Source organism: Polistes fuscatus, unplaced genomic scaffold (genome assembly GCF_010416935.1).
Source record: "Polistes fuscatus isolate 324 unplaced genomic scaffold, CU_Pfus_HIC Scaffold8, whole genome shotgun sequence".
Classification (NCBI taxonomy): domain Eukaryota; kingdom Metazoa; phylum Arthropoda; class Insecta; order Hymenoptera; family Vespidae; genus Polistes; species Polistes fuscatus.
Window position 1 is genome coordinate 5,911,471 of NW_025113162.1, and position 22,373 is coordinate 5,933,843.

The 22,373-nt window shown below is 29.2% G+C and overlaps 6 protein-coding genes across 6 annotated transcripts; all 6 read right to left on the reverse strand.

The window, feature by feature from the left end:
• Nucleotides 1-1,645: 1,645 nt before the first annotated feature.
• LOC122524978 (odorant receptor coreceptor-like) lies at nt 1,646-2,514 on the reverse strand. The gene is made up of 5 exons (XM_043647507.1): nt 2,384-2,514; nt 2,222-2,321; nt 2,022-2,144; nt 1,790-1,945; nt 1,646-1,708 (listed from the first exon to the last, which is right to left on the reverse strand). The coding sequence occupies exons 1-5, from the start codon at nt 2,512-2,514 to the stop codon at nt 1,646-1,648; spliced, it is 573 nt and encodes a 190-aa protein (XP_043503442.1).
• Nucleotides 2,515-6,219: 3,705 nt separating this feature from the next.
• LOC122524979 (odorant receptor 13a-like) lies at nt 6,220-7,442 on the reverse strand. The gene is made up of 5 exons (XM_043647508.1): nt 7,000-7,442; nt 6,838-6,937; nt 6,591-6,713; nt 6,359-6,514; nt 6,220-6,282 (listed from the first exon to the last, which is right to left on the reverse strand). Exons 1-5 carry the CDS (start codon nt 7,425-7,427, stop codon nt 6,220-6,222), a joined length of 870 nt encoding a protein of 289 aa, XP_043503443.1. The 5' UTR covers nt 7,428-7,442.
• Nucleotides 7,443-8,987: 1,545 nt separating this feature from the next.
• On the reverse strand, nt 8,988-21,675 carry LOC122524980. The gene is made up of 19 exons (XM_043647509.1): nt 21,447-21,675; nt 20,427-20,877; nt 20,234-20,333; nt 20,028-20,150; nt 17,109-17,264; nt 16,970-17,033; nt 15,253-15,703; nt 15,027-15,126; nt 14,832-14,951; nt 14,574-14,729; nt 12,607-12,812; nt 12,437-12,536; nt 12,244-12,363; nt 12,014-12,169; nt 10,014-10,303; nt 9,807-9,906; nt 9,600-9,719; nt 9,371-9,526; nt 8,988-9,159 (listed from the first exon to the last, which is right to left on the reverse strand). Exons 1-19 carry the CDS (start codon nt 21,673-21,675, stop codon nt 9,109-9,111), a joined length of 3,249 nt encoding a protein of 1,082 aa, XP_043503444.1. The 3' UTR covers nt 8,988-9,108.
• On the reverse strand, nt 12,020-12,818 carry LOC122524715 (odorant receptor coreceptor-like). Its single transcript, XM_043647121.1, has 4 exons — nt 12,607-12,818; nt 12,437-12,536; nt 12,244-12,363; nt 12,020-12,147 (listed from the first exon to the last, which is right to left on the reverse strand). Exons 1-4 carry the CDS (start codon nt 12,789-12,791, stop codon nt 12,097-12,099), a joined length of 456 nt encoding a protein of 151 aa, XP_043503056.1. The 5' UTR covers nt 12,792-12,818; the 3' UTR covers nt 12,020-12,096.
• LOC122524713 (odorant receptor 13a-like) lies at nt 13,708-15,751 on the reverse strand. Its single transcript, XM_043647118.1, has 5 exons — nt 15,253-15,751; nt 15,027-15,126; nt 14,832-14,951; nt 14,574-14,729; nt 13,708-14,477 (listed from the first exon to the last, which is right to left on the reverse strand). Exons 1-5 carry the CDS (start codon nt 15,678-15,680, stop codon nt 14,412-14,414), a joined length of 870 nt encoding a protein of 289 aa, XP_043503053.1. The 5' UTR covers nt 15,681-15,751; the 3' UTR covers nt 13,708-14,411.
• Nucleotides 17,399-18,754, reverse strand: LOC122524714. The gene is made up of 4 exons (XM_043647120.1): nt 18,727-18,754; nt 18,248-18,517; nt 17,700-18,150; nt 17,399-17,632 (listed from the first exon to the last, which is right to left on the reverse strand). Exons 1-4 carry the CDS (start codon nt 18,740-18,742, stop codon nt 17,521-17,523), a joined length of 849 nt encoding a protein of 282 aa, XP_043503055.1. The 5' UTR covers nt 18,743-18,754; the 3' UTR covers nt 17,399-17,520.
• Nucleotides 21,676-22,373: the final 698 nt, after the last annotated feature.

Genomic DNA, 22,373 nt, shown 5'->3' on the forward strand with positions numbered 1-22,373 from the left:
GTCTTCGACAATGTAATCTATACCACCCTAATGTATATTAGAGTTCTACCCTTTGTGGTATGATGGTGAACAGCATTAACACGTTGAGTGGCATTAAGACAGTGTAATTCAATGCTGGATTACATTTTTTTTCCTGTTAAAAGATCCCAAATTTTCTCATTGTTTGGGCATTCCAATCACAAATGTAATCCACATAATGGGAAATTTTTGTATTATGGTCGATCAGCTAAGTTTTATTAATAATTTAATTATTAAAATAAAAGGAAATTTAACAACTATAGCTGCAGTTATTACGTTTGTCTAAGACTAAAAAAAAAAAATGTTAATCTAGTAATTTTTTTTCAGTAATTAATAAAGAATCTTACCAAAAATACTTGGAAACATCGAATAGCATATGGAACTGTAATATATCGTTAAATAATGTCTATATGTATCCACGAATCTGTAAAAAAATCATAAATCGAAAATTAGTTAGAAACGATAAGAAATCATGGTCAATTATAAAAAATGTTTTAATGTGATTTATAAATTGAAAAACATATATAAAAAACATACTTATACCTTTATAGAAAAGTGTCCTTCTTGTAGGACAAAGTAATTCGATACTAGATTAATATATATTGTCTAATTAATATCTCAAGATCTTCATGTTGCATGAATTCCAACCATAAGTGTAGACCACGTTGAAAACTTGAGCGCCCATTGCGCACGCATTTTTAAGTCCCGTAGAAGGAGATGTCTCAACTACATCATTAGAATATTCGATGATGTTATAGCTCAACGGATTGTCGTAATTGATAGTTTCATTGGTTTTTCTTTATTAATCATGCATCTATCGAGTGGTATTGCGTGCACTTACGCGTTCACGACATAACGACGAGTGATCGAAGTTCAAGCTGTTGAAAAATGTATTCAAGTTTTATAGAAAAATGTTATCTGAGGAACAAGAGTTTAAAAGAAGTAGAATTGCAGAAGAGTAGGCGGAGGAAGAGGGATTCGAAGAGGAGAGGGAGGTAGAAGAAGTGAAGGAGACTGTCAAGGGTGGAATATTTCATGTAGAATAATTTTATCTTCAATTTTATGTTGCATATTCAATGAATTTATGCATCCTTAATGCGTACACACACGTATTATTATTTTCTGCAATGAAATTTTCATCGTATTTTATACCACACGGTTTATAAATATTCTTTTAGAGTAGCTTATGAAATGTAAATTAGTTTGCTGAATTTTAAACGTGATAGGCATTAATTTTCTTTCTTTTTTTTTTTCTTTAGTAATAAAATATGAATTAAGGTTATTATGAAGTAATAATACGCGTTTCCATACGAAGGATTTTATTTCTTGAAATACACACTTCTATTGTCGATCTATTTGGCTAAGTATTTTTTTGCAAAAATACGACTAGATTTTCAAATGATCATACTAGTTTGTAACTCATTCGTTATAATCAATCTTATGTTAATTAATTCTCATACTTTAATTTAAGACATACGTTTTAAATTATTATTTAGGTAGATTAAAATGGGTTTCGAGAATTATAGCTAAATTACGAATAAAATATAATCTACATATTTTGTTTTCGAAAATATTCAACTTTAGGATACTATAGTAATTTTTATGTTTAGAATAAAAATCGGGAATATTATTCATCTTTCATCATTGTAGTACGTAAAACAGACAAATATCCCATTGATGTTTTCAAAACCTGTAATAAAAAAATCAAGTTTACGGGTGTCTTGTTTTTATAGCTATGTTTTTTATTCACTTAAGTATAACGATTACTTACGCTACTGAAAAGTTCATGATTAAAGGTACAGAATTTGCCTGCAGTTAGACGCAATGGTGATCGTGAACGACGAATTATCAATATCAGTGATTTAGCTTCGTGGGGTAATAAATCGTACCAATTACATTCGTAAGCTGCACGAGCAACTTCGGTACTCTTAAATGACATACTTTTCATTGAAATTTTCATATTTTATAACAAATAAATTATTGAATTACTGTTGTTTTCTAACCTCGGTCCAAAGTTTCTCACCGACATAGCAGTATAGGTATAGTTGAAGTAGAACATAGAAGACGTAAAACGCGAAAAAAAACATTCCTATCAATGGCATGTTTTCACCTTCCCCAGCCATCAACTAAAATTCACATATTAGTGTTAATATTTTTAATTGAATTAGTTGTTGACGTATTTTAAGGATTATTAAAATAATACCTTAAGTCCTTGAAAACATTCCATGCATAATTGCAATGTACAACCAAGCATTTGAACAAGGAGCATTATGTTGAACTGTTCCTCAATCGTATCGACGAACCTTGGAAAAAATCAATTAATATTGCGCGGTTATTCATAAAATTATAATTATTTAACAATTACCTGTTTAAAAAATCGTGTCTTTCGACGATGTAACTTAACTTGTTGTGAAATTCTTCTCTCGTAGTAGAATTTAAATTAATTAGATCTCCTTGTAGTCTTGAAAGTTGTCCACACACGTGAAGGATCAACATGGCTAAGAAGGTATCAATTGCTGTATACACTGTTGTAAAATAAATTGTACCAATCGCTTGACCGACGAACGTAATTTCAAACATTGGAGTAATCATTGAATTAAATGGATAGTACGATAGGAAAAATAGGATACGACCTTCGTTATGTATCGCGACGCAATTTTTTAAAATGTAAACCGCGATAAGTGCATAACTTATTTCGGTCGCTCCCGTTGCTAAAATTCTGCTCAATCTCGCGAGTTTCATCATTTTTTGTTCTTCCTTTTTTGTTGACACTTCTTTCCAATCTACTTCCATTGCGGAAAGGAGGCCCTTTATTGCTACGATCAAAATGATATATAAAAATATGTATGAAATTGTGAGAAAAATAATATAAAATTTGATATAATTGTTTAGGTTTCTCTATTATTTTTCATTTTATTAAAAGAATTATAGTGTATATAACCTTTTAATTAATTTTATTGAATTATACTTTGCTAAAAATAAATCTTATTGATACATATTTTGAAAAAAAGTGTTTAAATATCAGTAAAAAGTAGAACTTTAGATTGTATGATTTTGTATTGACTTGATAGATATGTGATCGATATAAATGAATTGTATTTACTTTCTCCGTTCGACCAGAAGATAATCATTTTTATAATCGAGATAGTTCCACTTAGGTTGTCTACGGATAAATTTTCCATAACTAAGTCGAAATCATGTCGGTCTATATAAAGCTGACAGTATTGAGGTATAGTGCAGAAAAATATGATGACGGCAATCCCTATTAAAACTTTGTAGCTTGAAATTCGATCGATCCTTCTCTCCTCCGGCCAAATTCCAATAAATTTCATCGTGTATAAGTTCAATCCGCAACTGTATTCGACTTGCCAAACTTTTGTTAACATAGATCGAATTAGTATAATTATACTAGATTTCAGTTATAAAGTGTGCAATGATTTCGGAAAATACTGGAATTATTGAGAATCACATATTTGGTGGTCATGATCGCGTGACTGTAACCAGTAATAATTTCGAAAGTACTATTCAGTATAATAAATTATTCAAATCTGACAAGATTTAACATCGAATTCGAGGAGAAAAGGGAGAAAATAAATTATATTCACAATATTCACTTTACAAATTCATCTCGTTGTCGTTAAATTATGATATATTTTGTTAACGTGTACTATTATCATGTGAACAATAATTTCAATAAATTAAAAAGTGAAGGGAAATTGTTAGGAATAATTACAAAATAAAGAGAACCAATTTTAAATCGAAAAACTACCTCGACGATTGCTCATGTTTGTTCTTTTGACAACGTTCTATCAAAAACTGATTCTTTTGTTCGCATTTTTTCTATTTCGCATGATATTACTGTTGAATCATGTATGGCGCATGCTCTATGAAATCGCTGAGCTCTTCTGACAAGAATGGCTACCTAGATTTTTTTAAATCTGACCTAGATTCTTTCATAAATTAATACATCTAATATATATGCACAATTTCGATACATGAGATACATTTGCTTTAGAAATAATTTATTGTATTATATAAATTATTGATACTTTGCTATTCAAATAGTTATTTTTTATTGAGGGATATCCTTAAAAGATCCCTCTGTCGTAGAAAACTCTAAACGATTTGCTATGTATTGCCTGCCATAACCCTCGTGGTTACTCTATCATCATACTAGTTGCAACTACATTATACTAACTTACCGACACGCATTGCCGATATTACAAATATCTAACACACACAAATCTTTTCTTAAATATTAATAAAATTAAATACCAGAAAAAGATCCTAATTTTATAGAATGCTGGAATGAAGTAATTGATCATTTAAAAAACATAAAAAATATTTCTAACTGCGAATACGAAATTTGTAATAATTTTTTAGAAATAAAATCGAGTGAAATTACGTAACATGAAAGAGTAAAACATGATGTATCATACTGAGTTAAAAAGAAATGTTGATGAAACAACAACCATTCATCGACGCGGTAAATTATTTTTCTATTATTAGACGCGCAGTAGTTTAATCCTTTAAGACAAAGGATGGTCGTCTTTAAGATACGCAATTATCACAGATCACATTTCCCACTGACAGGTTTTCGGCAAAGTAATTTATAACACCCTAATGTATATTACAGTTCTACCCTTTGTAGTATGATGGAGAATAGCATTAACACGCTGAGTGGTATTAAGACAGTGTAATTGAATGCTCGATTACATTATCTTTCCTCTTAAAAGATTCCAAATGTTCTCATTATTTGGGCATTTCAATCACGAATGTAATCCACATAGAAGAAACTTTTGTATTATGGTCTATCAACCAAGTGTTAATATTAGTTTAATTATCTAAATTAATTATCTAAACAATCTCATGATCTTAGGATAACCATATTTTATCTTACTAATTTTTGTTCAGTAATTTATTACGAATCTTACCAAAAATATTTGGAATTATCGGACAGCATTTGTATCAGTAATATTTTATAAAATAGTTTTTCATGCGTATACACACGAATCTGTAAAAAAAACATTAATCTAGAAATAAATAGAAATGTTAGGAAATCATAGTCACATATCAAAAATAGTGTTTTAATGTGATTTATAAAGAGAATAGTTTCCAAAACATATATATAGGTATAAAAAGTTGTACTTTTTTTAAATCTAATAATTAGATACCAGAGGAATTTTTGGTTTAGTTAATTTCTAGATATCATCATGGTGCAAGGATTTCAGCCATAAGTGTCAACCACGTAGAAAACTATAGCTTACGCATTTTGAAGTCCTTTCGTAGGAGATTTTTCAAATACGTCTTTAGAATATTCGATGATGCTATAGCTCGACGAATCGTCATAATTGATAGTTTCATCGGTTCTTCTTTATTAATCATGCATTTATCGTGTAGTATTGCGTTCCCTTCGTGTTCAGGTCAATATGACAAGTGATCGGAGTCCAAGCTGTTAAAAAATGTATTTAAGGTTCGGAGAAAAATATTGTCTAAGGAATAAGGGTGTAAAAGAAGTAGAAATACAAAGGTGGGGGAGAAAGAGGGTCGGAGGAGATAAGGGTGGTGAAGGACGTGGAGAAAAAGTGGTTGAGGGTGATAGATGTTGAGAAGAAAAATTTTATCTTTAACTTTATGTTGCATATTCAATGATTTTGTGCATCCTTTATGCGTAACACACCTATTATTATTTTCTGCAATGAAATTTTCATCGAGTTTTATACTATACGGTTTATGAATATTCTTTTAGAGTAGCCGTTGAAATTTAAATTAGTTTACTGAATGTTAAACGTGATAAGAATTAGTTTTCTTTCTTTTTTCTTTTTTTTTAGTAATAAAATATGAATTAAGGTTATTATGAAGTAATAATACGCGTTTCCATACTAAGGATTTTATTTCTTGAAATACATACTTCTATTGTCGGTCTATTTGGCTAAGTATTTTTTTTTGCAAAAATACGATTAGACTTTAAAATGATCATACTAGTTTGTAACTCGTTCGTTATAATCAATCTTATGTTAATTAATTCTCATACTTTGATTTAAGGCATACGTTTTAAAATATTATTTAGGTAGATTAAAATTGGTTTCGATAATTATAGCTAAATTACGAATAAAATATAATCTACATATTTTATTTTCGAAAATATTCAACTTTAGGATAGTATAGTAATTTATATCTTTAGAATAAAAATCGGGAATATTAATCATCTTTTATCATGGTCGTACGTAAGACAGATAAATAACCCATTGATGTTTTCAAAACCTGTAATATAAAAATCAGGAGTCTCGTTTTTATAGATACTAATTTTTTATTTACTTTAAGTATAACGATTACTTACGCTACTGTAAAGTTCATGATTAAAGGTACAGAATTTGCCTGCAGTTAGACGTAAAGGTGATCGCGAACGATGGATTATTAATATGAGTGATTTTGCTTCGTGGGGTAAGAAATCGTACCATTTACATTCGTAAGCAGCACGAGCAACCTCGGTACTCTTAAATGATATACTTCTTATTGGTATCTTAATATTTCATATCGAATAAATTTTTGAAATTACGATATTGGCTAACCTCTGTCCAAAGTTTTTCACCAACATAGCAGTACAGATATAATTGAAGTAGAACATAGAATACGTAGAACGCGAAGAAAAACATTTCTATCAATGGCATCTTTTCACCTTCCCCAGCCATCAACTACAATTCACATATTAGTGTTAATATTTTGAATTAAATTATTAGTTATTAGTAATTCCTTTCAAATAATCTGCAAAAAGTTTCTTGAATATTAGACGAATCTGTTGAATTATTAAAATGTTACCATGAGTCCTTGAAAACATTCGATGCATAATTGCAATGTACAACCAAGCATTTGAACAAGGAGCATTATGTTGAACTGTTCCTCAATCGTATCGACGAACCTTGGAAAAAATCAATTAATATTACGCGGTTATTCATAAAATTATAATTAATTAACAATTACCTGTTTAAATGATCGTGTCTTCGGACGATGTAACCTAATTTTTTTTGAAATTCTTCTCTCGTATTAGAATTTAAATTAATCAGATCTTCTTGTAATCTTGAAAGTTGTCCACACACGTGAAGGATCAACATTGTTAAGAAAGTATCGACTGATGTGTAAACTGTAGTAAAATAAACTGCACCAATCACTTGTAGGACGAACGTCAATTCGAATATCGGACTGGTCAAGTAATCGAATGGAAAATGCGATGAGATGAATGGAAGCCGACCTTCGTTACGCATTGACAAGCATCTTTTAACAATGTAAACCGCGATAAGTGCATAGCTTATTTCGGTCGCTCTCGTTGCTAAAATTCTGCTGAATCTTGCTAGTTTCATCATTTTTCGTTCTTCCTTTTTTGTTGACACTTCTTTCCAATCTATTTCCATCGCCGAAAGGAGGCCTTTTATTGCTTTGATCGAAACGTTAAATAATAATAAGTATTTTGAAATGTGAGAAAAATAATTCAATTTGATATAATTGTTCGTGTTTAATTTTTCGTCGTTTATTTTTTTTACTACTATTATAATTCATTTTAATTGTTAATTAACTTAATACAATGATACTTTTTGAACAAAAAAAATATTTAATTATCTAATTTGAGGTAACGATTAAGTAGACTTTTAAATTGTGTAATTTTGAATTTGACATGATATTTAATAGTGCGTCGAATTAAATGAAATGTATTTACGTTCTCCGCTCGACCAGAAGAAGATCATTTTTATGAACGCGATAGTTCCATTTAAGTTGTCTACAGATATATTTTCCATAACCAAATCGAAATCATTTCGATCGATAATTAGCTGCCAGTATTGTGGTATTGTGCAGAAAAATATGATGAAGGCAATCCCTATTAAAACTTTGTAGCTTGAAATTCGATCGAGCCTTCTTTCCTCCGGCCAAATTCCAATGAATTTCATCGTGTAAAAGTTCCATCCGCAAGCGTATTCAACTTGCCAAACTTTCGTTAACATAGGTCGCGTTAGTATAATAATATTAGATATCAACTATAATGTGTGCAATGATTTCGGAAAATACAGGAATTATTGAGAATTACATATTTGGTGGTCATGATCGCGTGACCATAACCAATAGCAATACGTAAGTTCGGATCAATATGATTTATTATTCAAATCTGAGAAAAAAAAGAAATTTACTATCGCGTTTGGAAAAATAAAAAAATAAATGTTATTCGTTAAAAGCGCACTTTTTAGAAAATTATTTTTTATTCTTAAATTGCGATTAATTATCGTACCGATCATTTTTGTCATTTATTTGATATAATAAATAGAAATTTTTTAAATAGTTTTTTTTATTAAATAAAAATAGTTAGGATTGATTGAAAAAAAAGGGAGTGAAAAAATTTGTTAACTATCTCTACCTCGATCAACGCTCATGTTGCTTCTTATGACAACGTCGTATCAAGAACAACTGATTCTTTTGTTCGTATCTTTTGCATTTCGTATAATATTATTCTCGAATCATGCGTGGCGCATGCTCTATGAAATCAGGTATTGTTCTGACCGGAAAAACTTTCAAGATTATTTTGATTCCAATCGTAAATTTAATTATTTAACATTTATTAAATATGGGGCAAATGAAAATCTTTCATTTTACGAAATGTTTTATTGTTTTATAGAAGTTGGATACTTTTTCGTATATATACGTAGTATTTTTTTTTATGAAAGAGTATCCTTAAAAGATCCCTCTATCGTAGAACACCCTAAGCGATTTGCTGTATGCTTGCGTGCTACAACCCTCATGGTTATACTCTGTCATCATTCTAGCTAACACTAGAGTATGTTAACTTACCGACACACATTGTCGATATCACAAACATCTAACAGAATTTTTCCCTTAAATATTGGCAAAATTGAATACTATGGAAGACTAATTTTTGTTGTACCGTAGGAATGATATAATCAATAACTTTTGAGACACATAACAAGCTCATTAAAATATAGTTAAATATTTTATAACATTGTGAATAGAATAAATTCTGTGTAATACATTACTACTTTTCAACATTTGATAGTACATTTAAATACATCAGCTTATTTCATTCAACACTTAATTAACTGCATGCAGTACCGACACGTAACTCATTGATGTCTTCAAAATCTGCAGTATATGTATTATAATGAATTATATATATATTTTTTAAATTTAATATACGAGGCGCTGAATTGAACAGTTTTCATCCTTAGCAAATAAGAATTTCCATTTTCTTTTTCAAATAAAAATAAGTTCGATCGAAATAAATTTTTCCTATATTAGATTGAAAACTTTTCAACCCATCCACTTATACTAATGTGTTATATTTTTTACTTACATTAGTAAAAAGATTATGACTGAACTGACAAAATTTACCAGCTGTAAGCTGCAGAGGTATTCGTGCTCTAACCATAATTAGTATTAATGATCTAGCTTCATTGGCTGGTAAATCATACCACTTACATTCATATATAGCATCGATAATTCCTGTACCCTATAATATCGAATTATTTTGTTCTTTTTGCTTCTCTTCCGTTAGCATAATTATTTAAAATAAAATGATTTACCTCGGAAAGTAGTCTCTCACCAATATGACAATAAAAAAACATTTGAAGCAAAATATGTGTTAAATATACCATAAAGAACATTAATTGAACTGTCATCATATCACTGTCTCTTTCGATTGACTAAAATCAAAAACACAATCATCCAAATGTTTTACTTTTTCATTTTTCAATTAAACAAATCTAACAGATTTTATTTAAACATCTCACCGATGTTGCCAAGAAGCATGTAACGCAAAGTAAAAGCGTACAGCATAGCATTTGCAATAATAACATCACATTACATTGTTCTTCGACCGTCTCGATGAATCTGCAAACAAAAATTGAGAAAAGATTACGAATGATTAGAAATTATAATTAAAAAAAAAAAACAAAAAAGAAACAAAAAAAAATTCAATAAAAATAAATCGTATATACTTGTTTAAAGCATTGTGTTTTTTAACAATTTGAGCGAGCTTAGTTTGAAAATCATCGTCCGTTTTAACACACACGTTGCGTAATCGTTGTATCAGATTTTCATATTGTCCGCATGCGTGAAGCACTATAGTAATTATAAAAATGTCTACACCTGTATAAGTCCCGCCTGTTATGTATGAAGCCGTCATTTGAGCAATAATGGTTAACTGATAATTCGGTGTCTGTTCTACGTTGTACGGAAAATATGCACTCAATATGAGAACACGTCCGACAATATAAGTTAAAAGAACCTGCAGAGAGATGAGTATAAAGAGAAGTATGGTATACGTTAAAATAGATCCTGCGGATATTTTTCTGCAAATCTTTGCGATCCTCATCATCGTTCTCACTTCTTCCTCGGTACTTGCTTCTTTTCGATCTTGTTCCATAATTGCTACCAGCGCACGAATAGCTTGAATAATATAATTCATTTAAAAAAAAAAAAAAAAAAAAAAAAAGAAAAAAAGAAACAAGAAATGAATAAGAACTAATAAAGAACTAAAGTGAAATGTTGAAATTGAAATAAGATTTATAATTACATTTTCCATTAAACCAAAAGATGACAGTCTTCAATACGGCAATTAACACGACCATGTTTCCAACTGACAAATTTTGAACGATCGCATCGAGATCACCCCGTATGTAATAAAGATTTACCGTTTGCGGTAGGTTGATGAATCCTATCATCATACTGAGTGGCATTAGAACAAGGTAACTGGATAGTCGATTAAATTTTCTTTCCTCAGGCCAGATTCCCAAAATCTTCATGTAGTAAAAATTCAAGCCGCAAATGTAATCCACGTAGGGAACTTTATTACGTTAACCGATCAATGTAGAATTAATAATCGTGTATAAATATGGATAATATATAATTTTTAATGATATTGATGAAACTAACGATTAGTACGAACTATTGATTGGTGATGAATTTGATGGTGTTTGCTTTGTATTTTTTTTCTTTTCTTTTTTGTAATTTTTATTTGTTCAGTAATTCATTGTACCTTCGGGCTTATCCATGTGTAAGCTTCTGTCACAACGACGTTACGAGAACTGATCATCCTTGTTAGTATATTTCCATTTGAAGAAATATTTTCTAGCGCATGCTCTATGGGAATACTTGCTGCTATGTTATCTACATACTTGGAATGAATATTTATTTAATGTCGTTTAATAGCTTTCGTTTATAAAATTGATCAATGCATGTGTCCTATAGTTGTCGATTACGGTCTACGTTTATTTATAAGAAATATATTTTTATTTTTATGTTTGTATGCTATAGCTATTTTTATGGTCATACGAAACAGATCCCTCTATGGTGAAAGTTTCTAAGTAACTTGCTATTTACATATTGTTGCTCTAGTGGTTATGGTGATCTAAGATTTACGGAAATTCGTTGTGTTATCGACGATGCATCTTGTTACCAGCATTAAGTATTTTGAGGTACTGTTTTAAAATATGAATCGATAGGAATTAACATAACAAAATATGATCTGTAAACTTTATAAATTTTAATACACGTTTTTTTTGAATATTATTTCATATACTTTTAAGTAAATGTAATAGTTGATTTAAATTAGCGTAAATTTTAAATCTTTATTTTAAAAAATATTTATTAAATCTTTTTTCTTCAATCTTATGCATTGAAACAATTGTTTGCTTAATACAAATCATTTTCAGGGGGACATAAGAATTATATAATTAATAATTTCTTAAAAAGATAATAATCAATTTTGTAAAATATAATTCATTATTTTAATAACTTACTTAATTGGTACAATTTTCAATATATATATTTACACATTTTATTCTGTATTTACAACATTCATCGCGTGTAGCATTGATAAGTAACTCATCGATGTTTTTAAAATCTGCACATTCAATACATTTTTTTTTACGAAGAACTACTTATTTATCTCTTGTAAAGAAAGTAAATAAAAGAAGTCTAATATTGTAATACTTACGTTGCTAAACAGTTTATGACTGAACGAACAAAATTTTCCCGCTGTTATGTGAAGAGGTATTCGTGCCCGTAACATAATAATCATTAAAGATTTAGATTCACCAGGTGAGAAACGATGCCACTGACATTCGTACACTGCATCGACAATTCCAATGCTCTATTATTAAATTTAACTTTTTAATTTTTGTCATTTTTTTTGGGAGTAATATTTAACAAACAAAAATTGATTACCTCCGAAATAAGTTTTTCACCAATATAACAGTACAGACAAATTTGAAGTAAGACGTATATCAAATAGAATCCGTAAAATAATATTTGAATAAAAACCATTTTATTACCACTTCCAAGGACCTATAATAATAATAAATATAATTTAATTTAAATTAATATTCTTTTTTTTCCAGAAATTTATTCGAAATCTTACCAAAATTGTCTGGAAACACGTAACGCAAATTTGCATTGAACAACCAAGCATTTGCAACAGTAACATGCCATTGAATTCTTTTTCAATTATATTGACGAATCTAAAAAATGAAAAAAATAAAACACAAAATACTTATTTACAGAAAAAAAAATAAATAAATAAATGTATACCTGTTCAAAGAATCGTGTTTTTGTACAATTTGAGCAAGTTTAGTTTTAAATTCGTAATCATTTTTCTGACACAAATTTTTAAGCTGTTGTCTCAAATTAGAAAGTTGTCCACACGCATGAAACACTAATATAACCACGAAAATATCTACAGAAGTGTAAGTACTGCCCGTGCAATATCCAGCCATTGTTTGACCAATAATAGTTAACTGGTAATAAGGTGTTGAAAGTTTGTCGTATGGGAAATAACACCGTAATATGAGAACATGTCCCTTGTAGATATTTAATAATAGATGAATAATAACGAAGAGTATAACGATTAAGAAATAAGTTAATGTACTTCCAATAGAAATTTTTCTGCAAACATTAGCAATCTTCATCATTCTTCTTATTTCTTCTTCGGTAGTAGCTTCTTTTCGATCCTTTTCCATATGGGATAGTAGCATATTTATAGCTTGAGTAATGCAATTAATTGAAATAAAAAAAAAAAGTAAATCTTTCGATAGTAGATCATTTTTTTTAAATATTTTTTTTTTTTAAGTAAAATACGAAGAAACGTAATAAAAAATTTCAATGCGAATCAAAAAGTAGTTACCTTAAATTGAGAGTTAAGAAAAAAAGAAAAAGAAACGATAAAAGAGAGAAAAGAAATATTTGTAAATAATTATTTTAATAAAACAATAAGAAATGATTATTAGAGACAATGTAATTACATCCTCCACTGAACCAAAAGATAGTTGTCTTCAAGACAGCAATTAACACGGTCATGTTTCCAACCGACAAGTTCTCGACGGTCAAATCGATATCACCCCATACGTAGTAGAGATCTATTGTTTGTGGTATGTTGATGAATAGTATCATTATGCCGATTGGAATTAGAACAATGTAACTGGACGGTCGATGAAATTTTCTTTCCTCCGGCCAGATCCCCAAAAGCTTCATGGTGTAACGATTCCAGCCACAAATGTAATCCACGTAGGAAACTTAATTGCATCGATCGATCAGCAATGTATTAGTAATGGTTTATATTAATTAAAATCATATTCCTAAATGATTCGATGAAACTAATGATAGGTTTGATATATTCAATGAATTAATGATGAATTTTATTCAATGTGTATTTTTTCTTTTGTTTTTAATGTAAATTGTTTAGAGGTAATTCATTATACCTTGGGTCACATCCATGTCGACTTCTGTCACAACGACCTATCAAGAACTGATCCTACCAGTTTGATTTCTGTTTGAAGTATTCCTTCTTAGCGCATGCTCTATGACAACTCTTATAGTATTATCTATGTATTTGAATATTTTCTGATAAAATGATTAGTGAAAAATAATTTTGAATTATCAAGATAAAAGAGAATATTATTTTTGAATGATTTTATTTCCAATGAAAAATTGGATTCACTGTATATAGAAATTATTTTTCTAATTTCGTTTGAAATTATTTGTTATAGTTATAGGTACGTAAGATCATATCAAACAGATCCCTCTATTGTAAGAATTTCTAAGTCTTTTGATATTTCTTTTTTTCTGCATTGTTACTCCAGCGGTCACTTTCTTTTAAGATTTATGGAAATATTTTACGTTATCGACATTGATGTATCGTGTTACCAGCCTCAAGTATTATACTCTTCGAAGGAATACTTTCAGAAATATAAATCAATAAAAATATTGATCGATAATATCGTGTTGTTGTGTTATGCTTAACGAATTATTAGAATAGAAATAAAATAATCAAATTATTTGCTATATATTTCACTTTTTTCAACAATAGATAATAATATATTTTGATATACTTGCATATTTTATTCGGTATTTACGATATTCATTGCATGAAGTACCGACAAGTAACTCATCGATGTTCTCAAAATCTGTCATAGATATTTGATAAAAATTTACTTTCTTTTTTGTTTTTTTTTTTTTTTAATCTAGTAGAAAATAATTGTAAATAATCTATTGTAACTCACATTGCAGAATAGTTGATATCTGAATGAACAAAATTTTCCTGCAGTTATGCGAAGTGGTACTTTGGCTTTAATCATGATTATCATCAATGATTTAACTTCACTGGGAGGTAAAGTATACCATTTGCACTCGTAGGCAGCGTCAAAAATTCCAATGCTCTAAAAATCGTAAAAATTTGACGAAAATTTTCTTTAAACAGAAAAGAAAGTCAAGAGAAAAACCTAAATGTAGAAAATTAATTATAAGGGAATTTGATTTACCTCTGAAATGAGTTTTTCACCGATGTAACAATATAGGTATATTTGAAGCAATATGTATATTAGGTATGCCGACAAGAAAGTTGTTTGAGCTAGGATAACTCCATTTTTTCCTTCAAGGGCCTAGTAATAATTATAACGATATTTAAATTCTCTATATACTAATATTTTAAATAATATTTATTTAAAATCTTATACCACAAGTATTTGGAAAGACGTAACACAAAGTTGCAACGAACAGCCGATCATTTGCAACAGTAACATGACATTGAATTTTTGTTCGATTGTTTGGGTGAATCTGAAATTCAAACAAATCCAAGTAAAACATTAATTAAACATCGTTATACTCGATATCATTAAATCTTACGTATATAAATGTATAAAAAAGACGAAAAACATGTTTGGTTTTAGAAAATATATTCACCTGTTCAAAGAATTGTGTTTCTTAACGATTTTAGCAATTTTCAATTTAATTTCATTGCCATCGTGTGAATACAAATCGCGCAAACTATGTTTCAAATTGTTCAGTTGTCCGCACAAGTGAAACACTAAAGTAGCCACAAAAGTGTCTACCGATGTATAAACTCCGCCTGTGCACCATGCAGCCAAGATTTGGGCAAAAATGGTTAACTCGTAATTCGGTGTTGATTGTATGTTGTATGGAAAATATGAGCGTATTATAAGAATACGGCCGATATAATGTGTAAATATCAAATGTAGAATGATGAAAAGAATGATGACCATGTAATAAGTTAAAGTACAACCGATAGATATCTTTCTGCAAATATTCGCGATCCTCATCATTCTTCTAACTTCATCCTTGGCATTAGTTTCTTTTCGATCCTTTTCCATGTTTGATAGGAGAACACTAATGGCTTGAGTAATATAATTCGTTAAAAAGAAAATTTATTTTTATGACGAATGTTTCTTTTTTTTTTTTTCTTTCTTTCTATAAAAGTATTATTTATATTATAGAATTTAAAGAAAAGAAAAAAATATTTTTTTTTTTATATAATATCGAATAATTAATTTTTATAAGAAGGCACGTACGAATTTCCGAAAGAGAAAAATATTCTAATATAATTATACGTTTAATTACATCTTCCACTGAACCAAAAGATAATCGTTTTCAAGACCGCAATTAACACGGTCATGTTTCCAATCGACAAGTTTTCAATAATCAGATCGATATCACCCCATATGAAGTAGAGATTTATTGTTTGCGGTATATTGATGATTAGTAGCATCATGCTAAGTGGTAGAAGAACCAAGTAACTCGATATTTCATTGATTTTTCTTTCTTTTGGCCAAATTCCCAAAATCTTCATAGAGTAACGATTCCAGCCACAAATATAATCCACGTAGGATACTTTAGCATGTTGAGATCAATCGACAAAGTATTAGTAAGTTATTCATATATAAACAGAGGGTAAGAAGTTCTAATGATTTGATGAAACTAATAATATAATCTCGTTAATGATGAATTTCATCAAATGCTTATTTTTTTTTTTATTTTTTTTTGTCAGGTAATTTATTATACCTCGGGATACATCCATGTAGGTTCTTCCGTTACTGCGACGTATCGAGAACTGATCCTCCCCGGTTGATTTTTGTTTCAAGTGTATTTCTTCCTAGCGCATGCTCTTTAAGAACTGTTATTTACTATCATTTCTTTATATTAAGAATTTTCTAAATTTATATCTTAAATAATTTCAATTGTCAAAGTAAAAAAATGAATAGTATTTTTTATTACTATTTTGGATGAAATTGATTCGGTGTTCTAATTATTAATATTTTCATGTTTGAGTGCTTTGAAGTAGTTATGAATTAGATTGTTTTAGAACAGATCCCTCTATGGTAAGAATTTCTAAGCCTCTAGTTACTTGAAGTATACCTTAACACTCTTGTGGTTACTTTATTGAGAGAGATTCCATACATCATTTTTTTCTTACCGACGATGCCATGGTGTGATCAGCGTAAAGTAAAATCTTTTTAATCTGAGATTTCACGATATAAATCGATAGAAAGTTAAAAAGAAAAGGTACAATCGTTAGATCGCTGGTTTAAATTGTCGTAATATTATTATAAAAAATTGAGTTAAATATCTAATGTTAGTTTAAATAATTTTTTTTTAATATTTTACTCCATATCTTTGGTTTTCATCGCATACAGGACGGACAAGTAACCCATGGATGTTTTCAAAATCTGTTAAGACATAAAATTAGATTAAGAAAAATATTATTTATTATAACAAGAAAATTATAAAATTCGTTAACTCACGTTGCTAAAAAGTACATGATTAAAAGAACAAAATTTTCCTGCCGTAATACGCGATGATATTTGTGCTCGTGACATTATTATTATTAGACATCTAGCATCGTTTGGTGATAAATTATACCAGTTGCAATTATACGCAGCATAGGCCATTTCCGTACCCTACGATGTTAAACTTATGGTTTTTATTTTTGTATCGATAAACATAAATTCAATGATTTACCTCGGTAAAAAGTTTCTGACCGACGTAACAATACAAATAAATGTGAAGCATGACGTATGTTGTGTATACCGCAAAAAAGAATAATCGGACTATCAATAATCCTTGGTCATCGTCAACGAGTGCCTAGAATACTCACATATGAATTTAATCATTTTCTTGAAATATCAAATGAATACACATAATTAATTTCAGAGTTTATTTTTTTACCGAAATTGCTTGATACGATTGAACGCAGAGTTGCACAGTACAACCGATCATTTGCATAAGCAACATGTTGTTGAATCTATCTTCGATTGTTTCAGCATAACTATGAAGTATACTTTTTAATGAAAAATTAAAAAAAATTTTCTTAATTTTTTTTCTTTTCTTCTCACCTGTTGAGCATATCATACTTCTCCACAATTTCGATCAGATCAATTCGAAAATGACTTTTGTCTACGGAACACAAGTTGGACAATTGTTTTCTTAGGCTCGAAAATTGTCCACACACGTGTAACACCAACATCATCATGAAAGTATCCACAGCGGTGTAACTATTGGCCGCGTAGAATGCTGCTGTAACTTGACCAATTTCAGTTAATTCGAAATTCGGAAAGTGTCGTGTGTCGTATGGAAAATAAGCACTATAAAAAAGTGATCGTCCGGTGTATGGTAACAAAACGATTCTTAATGTCACATAGAGTATGACAAGAAAATTACACATTATTATACTTCCAGCTGTTATAGTTCTGCTAACGTTAGCGATTCTTGTCATTTTCGTTATATTTTCTTCGGTGTTGGCTTCTTTTCGATCATTCTCCATATGCGTTAAAAGTACCTTCATGGCTGGTGATAAATTGTAGAAATAATTCAACTAAATTTATTATATTTACAAAAATAATATTATTTGTTTGTAAGAAGTAATTTGAATGTTTATAATTACATCTTCCGTTGGACCAAAAAGTTGCCGTTTTCAATGCAGCAATCGTAATAGTCATGTTAGCAACCGATAGATTTTCCACGATTAATTCGAAATCACCCCATATAAAGTAGAGATTAGTTGTTTGTGGTATGGTAATGAAAAGTACCATAAAACCGATGGGGAATAACACTTTGTAACTGGACGCATTGTTGATTTTTCTTTCTTCCGGCCAAATTCCCATGAACTTCATAATTTTTCGGTTCCAACCACAGGCGTAATCCACGTAGGAAACTTTCATATGTTAATCGATCGAGATAATATGTAAATATTATTTATTGGAAAAATTAATATATTAAATATTGAAATTTTATATTGAACGAAGTATTGTGTACAAAATTAAGAAATATTTCTTATTTTTTTAATTGGATTGTTTAATTTAACGTAATATATTTTGATATAATAATTTAATGTTAATATTTTTTGCTATAATAATTTAATACCTCGATCAACATCCATGTAAGCTATCGTCACAACGACGTATCAAGAACTAATCCTCCAAAGATTTTCTACGTTCAAAGCGCTTATTTCTAGCGCATGCTCCATAACATCAATCACGATTGAATTCTTGTATACTTCTCTCATTTTTTTTCTTTAAATTATGTTAGAAATAATTCACGTTCGCAAGTGTTATCATTGTTGTGTAATAAATTATAACAATGAAAACAAATTAAAAATTTGATTTTATCTCAAAATTCGAATAATAATTATTAAGGATCATGCTGGATATGGCCATCTATAGTAAGGAATACTAAACAATCTCATAACACATTTCAATATACCTCGCTCGGTTACTATGTTAATATCTGTATTATGTTTGTGCATGTTACCTTACCGACGTAATTTATTATCCTTAATCCTTTTTATAATCATTTTTGTATATATCACTTTCCTACACATATATTCATGTAAACTTTTTCAATACTTTTCATATATTTTTTTATAGTATGTTTTATGCAGGTGTGTTATAAAAGATCAACAAATGTTCATGCGCGAGTTTAAGGTTTTTTTCTTATTTTACATTTAAATATTGTTGATATGTGTTTTTAAAAATTTTTTTTAGAAAGTTCTAAGTCTGGTACTTGTACGTGTTTTAACTCATATGGTTATTCGATTAGCATCCACATTGCAGGCACGTTACTTTATCGACGTCGAACTGTCTTTCGTATTTTATAATATTTTTTTTTTTTTTTTATATTAAATTAGAATATAAATATTTTACGAAACGATATAATAATTCTTTCGCAATCAAAGTTTTTGATATACGCGTTTCACTCGGAATCATGAATTATTTCTAATTTATATGAAAACTCGAATACTATATAATATCTTAATTGAATTTTTATAATGAATTATTTAGACTGACGTGTAAAATTTATTCTACGTGCTTTTGGCTTTCATTGTATACAGGACAGACAAATAACCCATGGACGTTTTTAAAATCTGTAAAATAGAAAATCAAATCAGTAAATAATTACGAAATAATCACGAATAGTTTTTCCTTGCTCACTTTGGTAAAAAGAAGAAGATTGAATGAACAAAATCGACCAGCGGTTATGTGTAATGGTGTTCGTGCTCGACGAATCATTAAAATAAGATATTTACTTTGTTTGGGAATTATATTATACCACTCGCACTCGTATGCTGCGTCGGCCATTTCATTGCTCTGCGCGATAAAGGTAAATTATAAAAAAAGAAAAAAAGAAGAATTATTGAGATAAAGATAAATACAAATATAATTTACCTTTGATACTAATTCTTCTCCTATGTAACAATAGAGATAAATTTGTAACAGAATATAGGATATGTAAAGTGTTAGGAAGCATATTTGAAACACGAGCAGTTCTTGATTTTCCTCAGTGATCGACTAGAATAATTCAAAACACACGTTAATATTATAATTTTATGAAATTTTTACTTGGTGTTAAATTTTGTTGTTGTTGTTGTTACCAAAAGTGCTTGGAAGAATAAAACGCATAGTTTTACGGTACAACCGAGCATTTGCATCAACAGCATTCTATTAAATTTATCCTCTATCGTGTTGGCAAATCTAAACAAAAACAAAATGTATCCTAATCATTGTTAAGAAAAAATAATTCCCGAGTTTATTAATACAAATTGAAGAATTATTTTGTTAACTCACTCGTTAAGGCAATCATGTTTTTTCACGATATCGGCAAAATTTTCTTCGAAATTTCCATTTTTATCGTTGCAAATGTTTTTCAATTGTCGCTGAAGATTCGCGAATTGTCCGCACACGTGAAATACCAACATTGCGACGAAGGTGTCGACAGCCGTGTAAGTTGTTGCTGTATAAAAGGCAGATACTATTTGTCCAATTGCAATTATTTCAAAATTTGGCGTGACCAATGTCTCGTAGGGAAAATATGATTGCAAGAATAGTACACGACCGGTACGACGTATCAACAGGAATCGTGAGATAGCCCAAAGTACAACTACGCTGTTAGTTATCACTGTACTTCCAATTGATATTCTCCTTGATATTTTAGCAATTTTAGTCATTTTCTTGATTTCTTCTTCCGTCTTTGCCTCTTTCCGATGATCCACCATGAAAGACAATAGAATCTTGATGGCTTACGCATCGATCGAGACAAACAAAAAATCAATTTATAATTCAACTGTTAAAGAGAGTCTCATTATTTATTCAGTATTCAAAAAAATATTTTTGATCGGAATTTACAATGAAATATTATATATATTATAATTATTTTCATTATTATTAATTATTTATATTTTTATATTATAATTATTTTCATTATTATTAATAATTATAATTATATATATTATAATTACTTTTCATATATTATTATATGAAATATTATATATGTAATATTGACGGGAATCTTGTTCCAATAAATTATTACGAACATTCGTATTACAGAATGATCAAAAATATTTATAAATACTGATAAAATAAATAAAAGTCAATATTTTGTACAATAACGAATTTACTAATAAAGGAAGACATTTAAATTCGTAATATTTAATATAGAATATTTAAATGCATAATATTTAACATACTCTATCCATAATATTTATGCATAGATTTGAAATAAAAAACATCTGGAATACCTGGGTGTCCTTCCTTTGCTAGTTAATTATAATAAATCGTATAAAAAATAAAATGAAACGTAATAATTACCTCTTCCGTTGAACCAAAAGGTGATCATCTTAATAAGCGCGATGATCACAGTAATGTTAGCCACCGAAAGATTATCCACGATTAAATTGAAGTCACCCCATATGAAATAAAGATTAATGGTTTGTGGTGCAGCCATAAAAAAAAACATAAGGCTAATTGGTATTAGCACTTTGTAGCTTGAAGCTCGATCAAGTTTCCTTTCTTCCGGCCAAATCCCCAAGAACTTCATGGTGTACCGGTTCCAACCAGATGCGTAATCCACGTATGAAACTTTAACATGCCAATCGATCGATTGAATTTTGTTAATGATAGTGTTATTTAAATGAAAAAAAAAAAAATATTATAGTGACACGTATGATTAGAAATATTAAATGTTTTTTGTTGATTTATACCTGGATTAAAATCCATGTTAGGTTCTCGGGAGAACGATCTATCAAGAACTGATATTCTCAGTTCCTTTTGCTATTTCAATCGTCTCTATTTATTTGGCGCATGCTCACTATCACTGAGAATACTCGAATATTATACTTAACTTATGTTTTCATTTAATTCTAATTTATTGACTCGATTAAATTGAATTTATCGTGAATTTTGTTTTAACAATTAACACAGTTTTTATTTATTTTCATTTGTTTACTGACAAATTAAATAATTAAAAGTATTCCTAATGGAAACCTTGGAGTCATCCTTGGTGTTCCTTTAAATAAGTGTCCCTCTATACCAAGAAAATCGAAACATGTCATTGTGTTCTGCGCACCTCGACTCTTGCGGTTAGTTAAGGGCTCCTTATCAGATATTCCTTCGGATATATTACCTTACCGACGTACGATCTACCATTAGGGAAACTAATTTACGTGATAATTATAATAAAAGCTACTGAATTTATGATAAATAATATTGTGAAATATTACTCATTGAAATAATAAT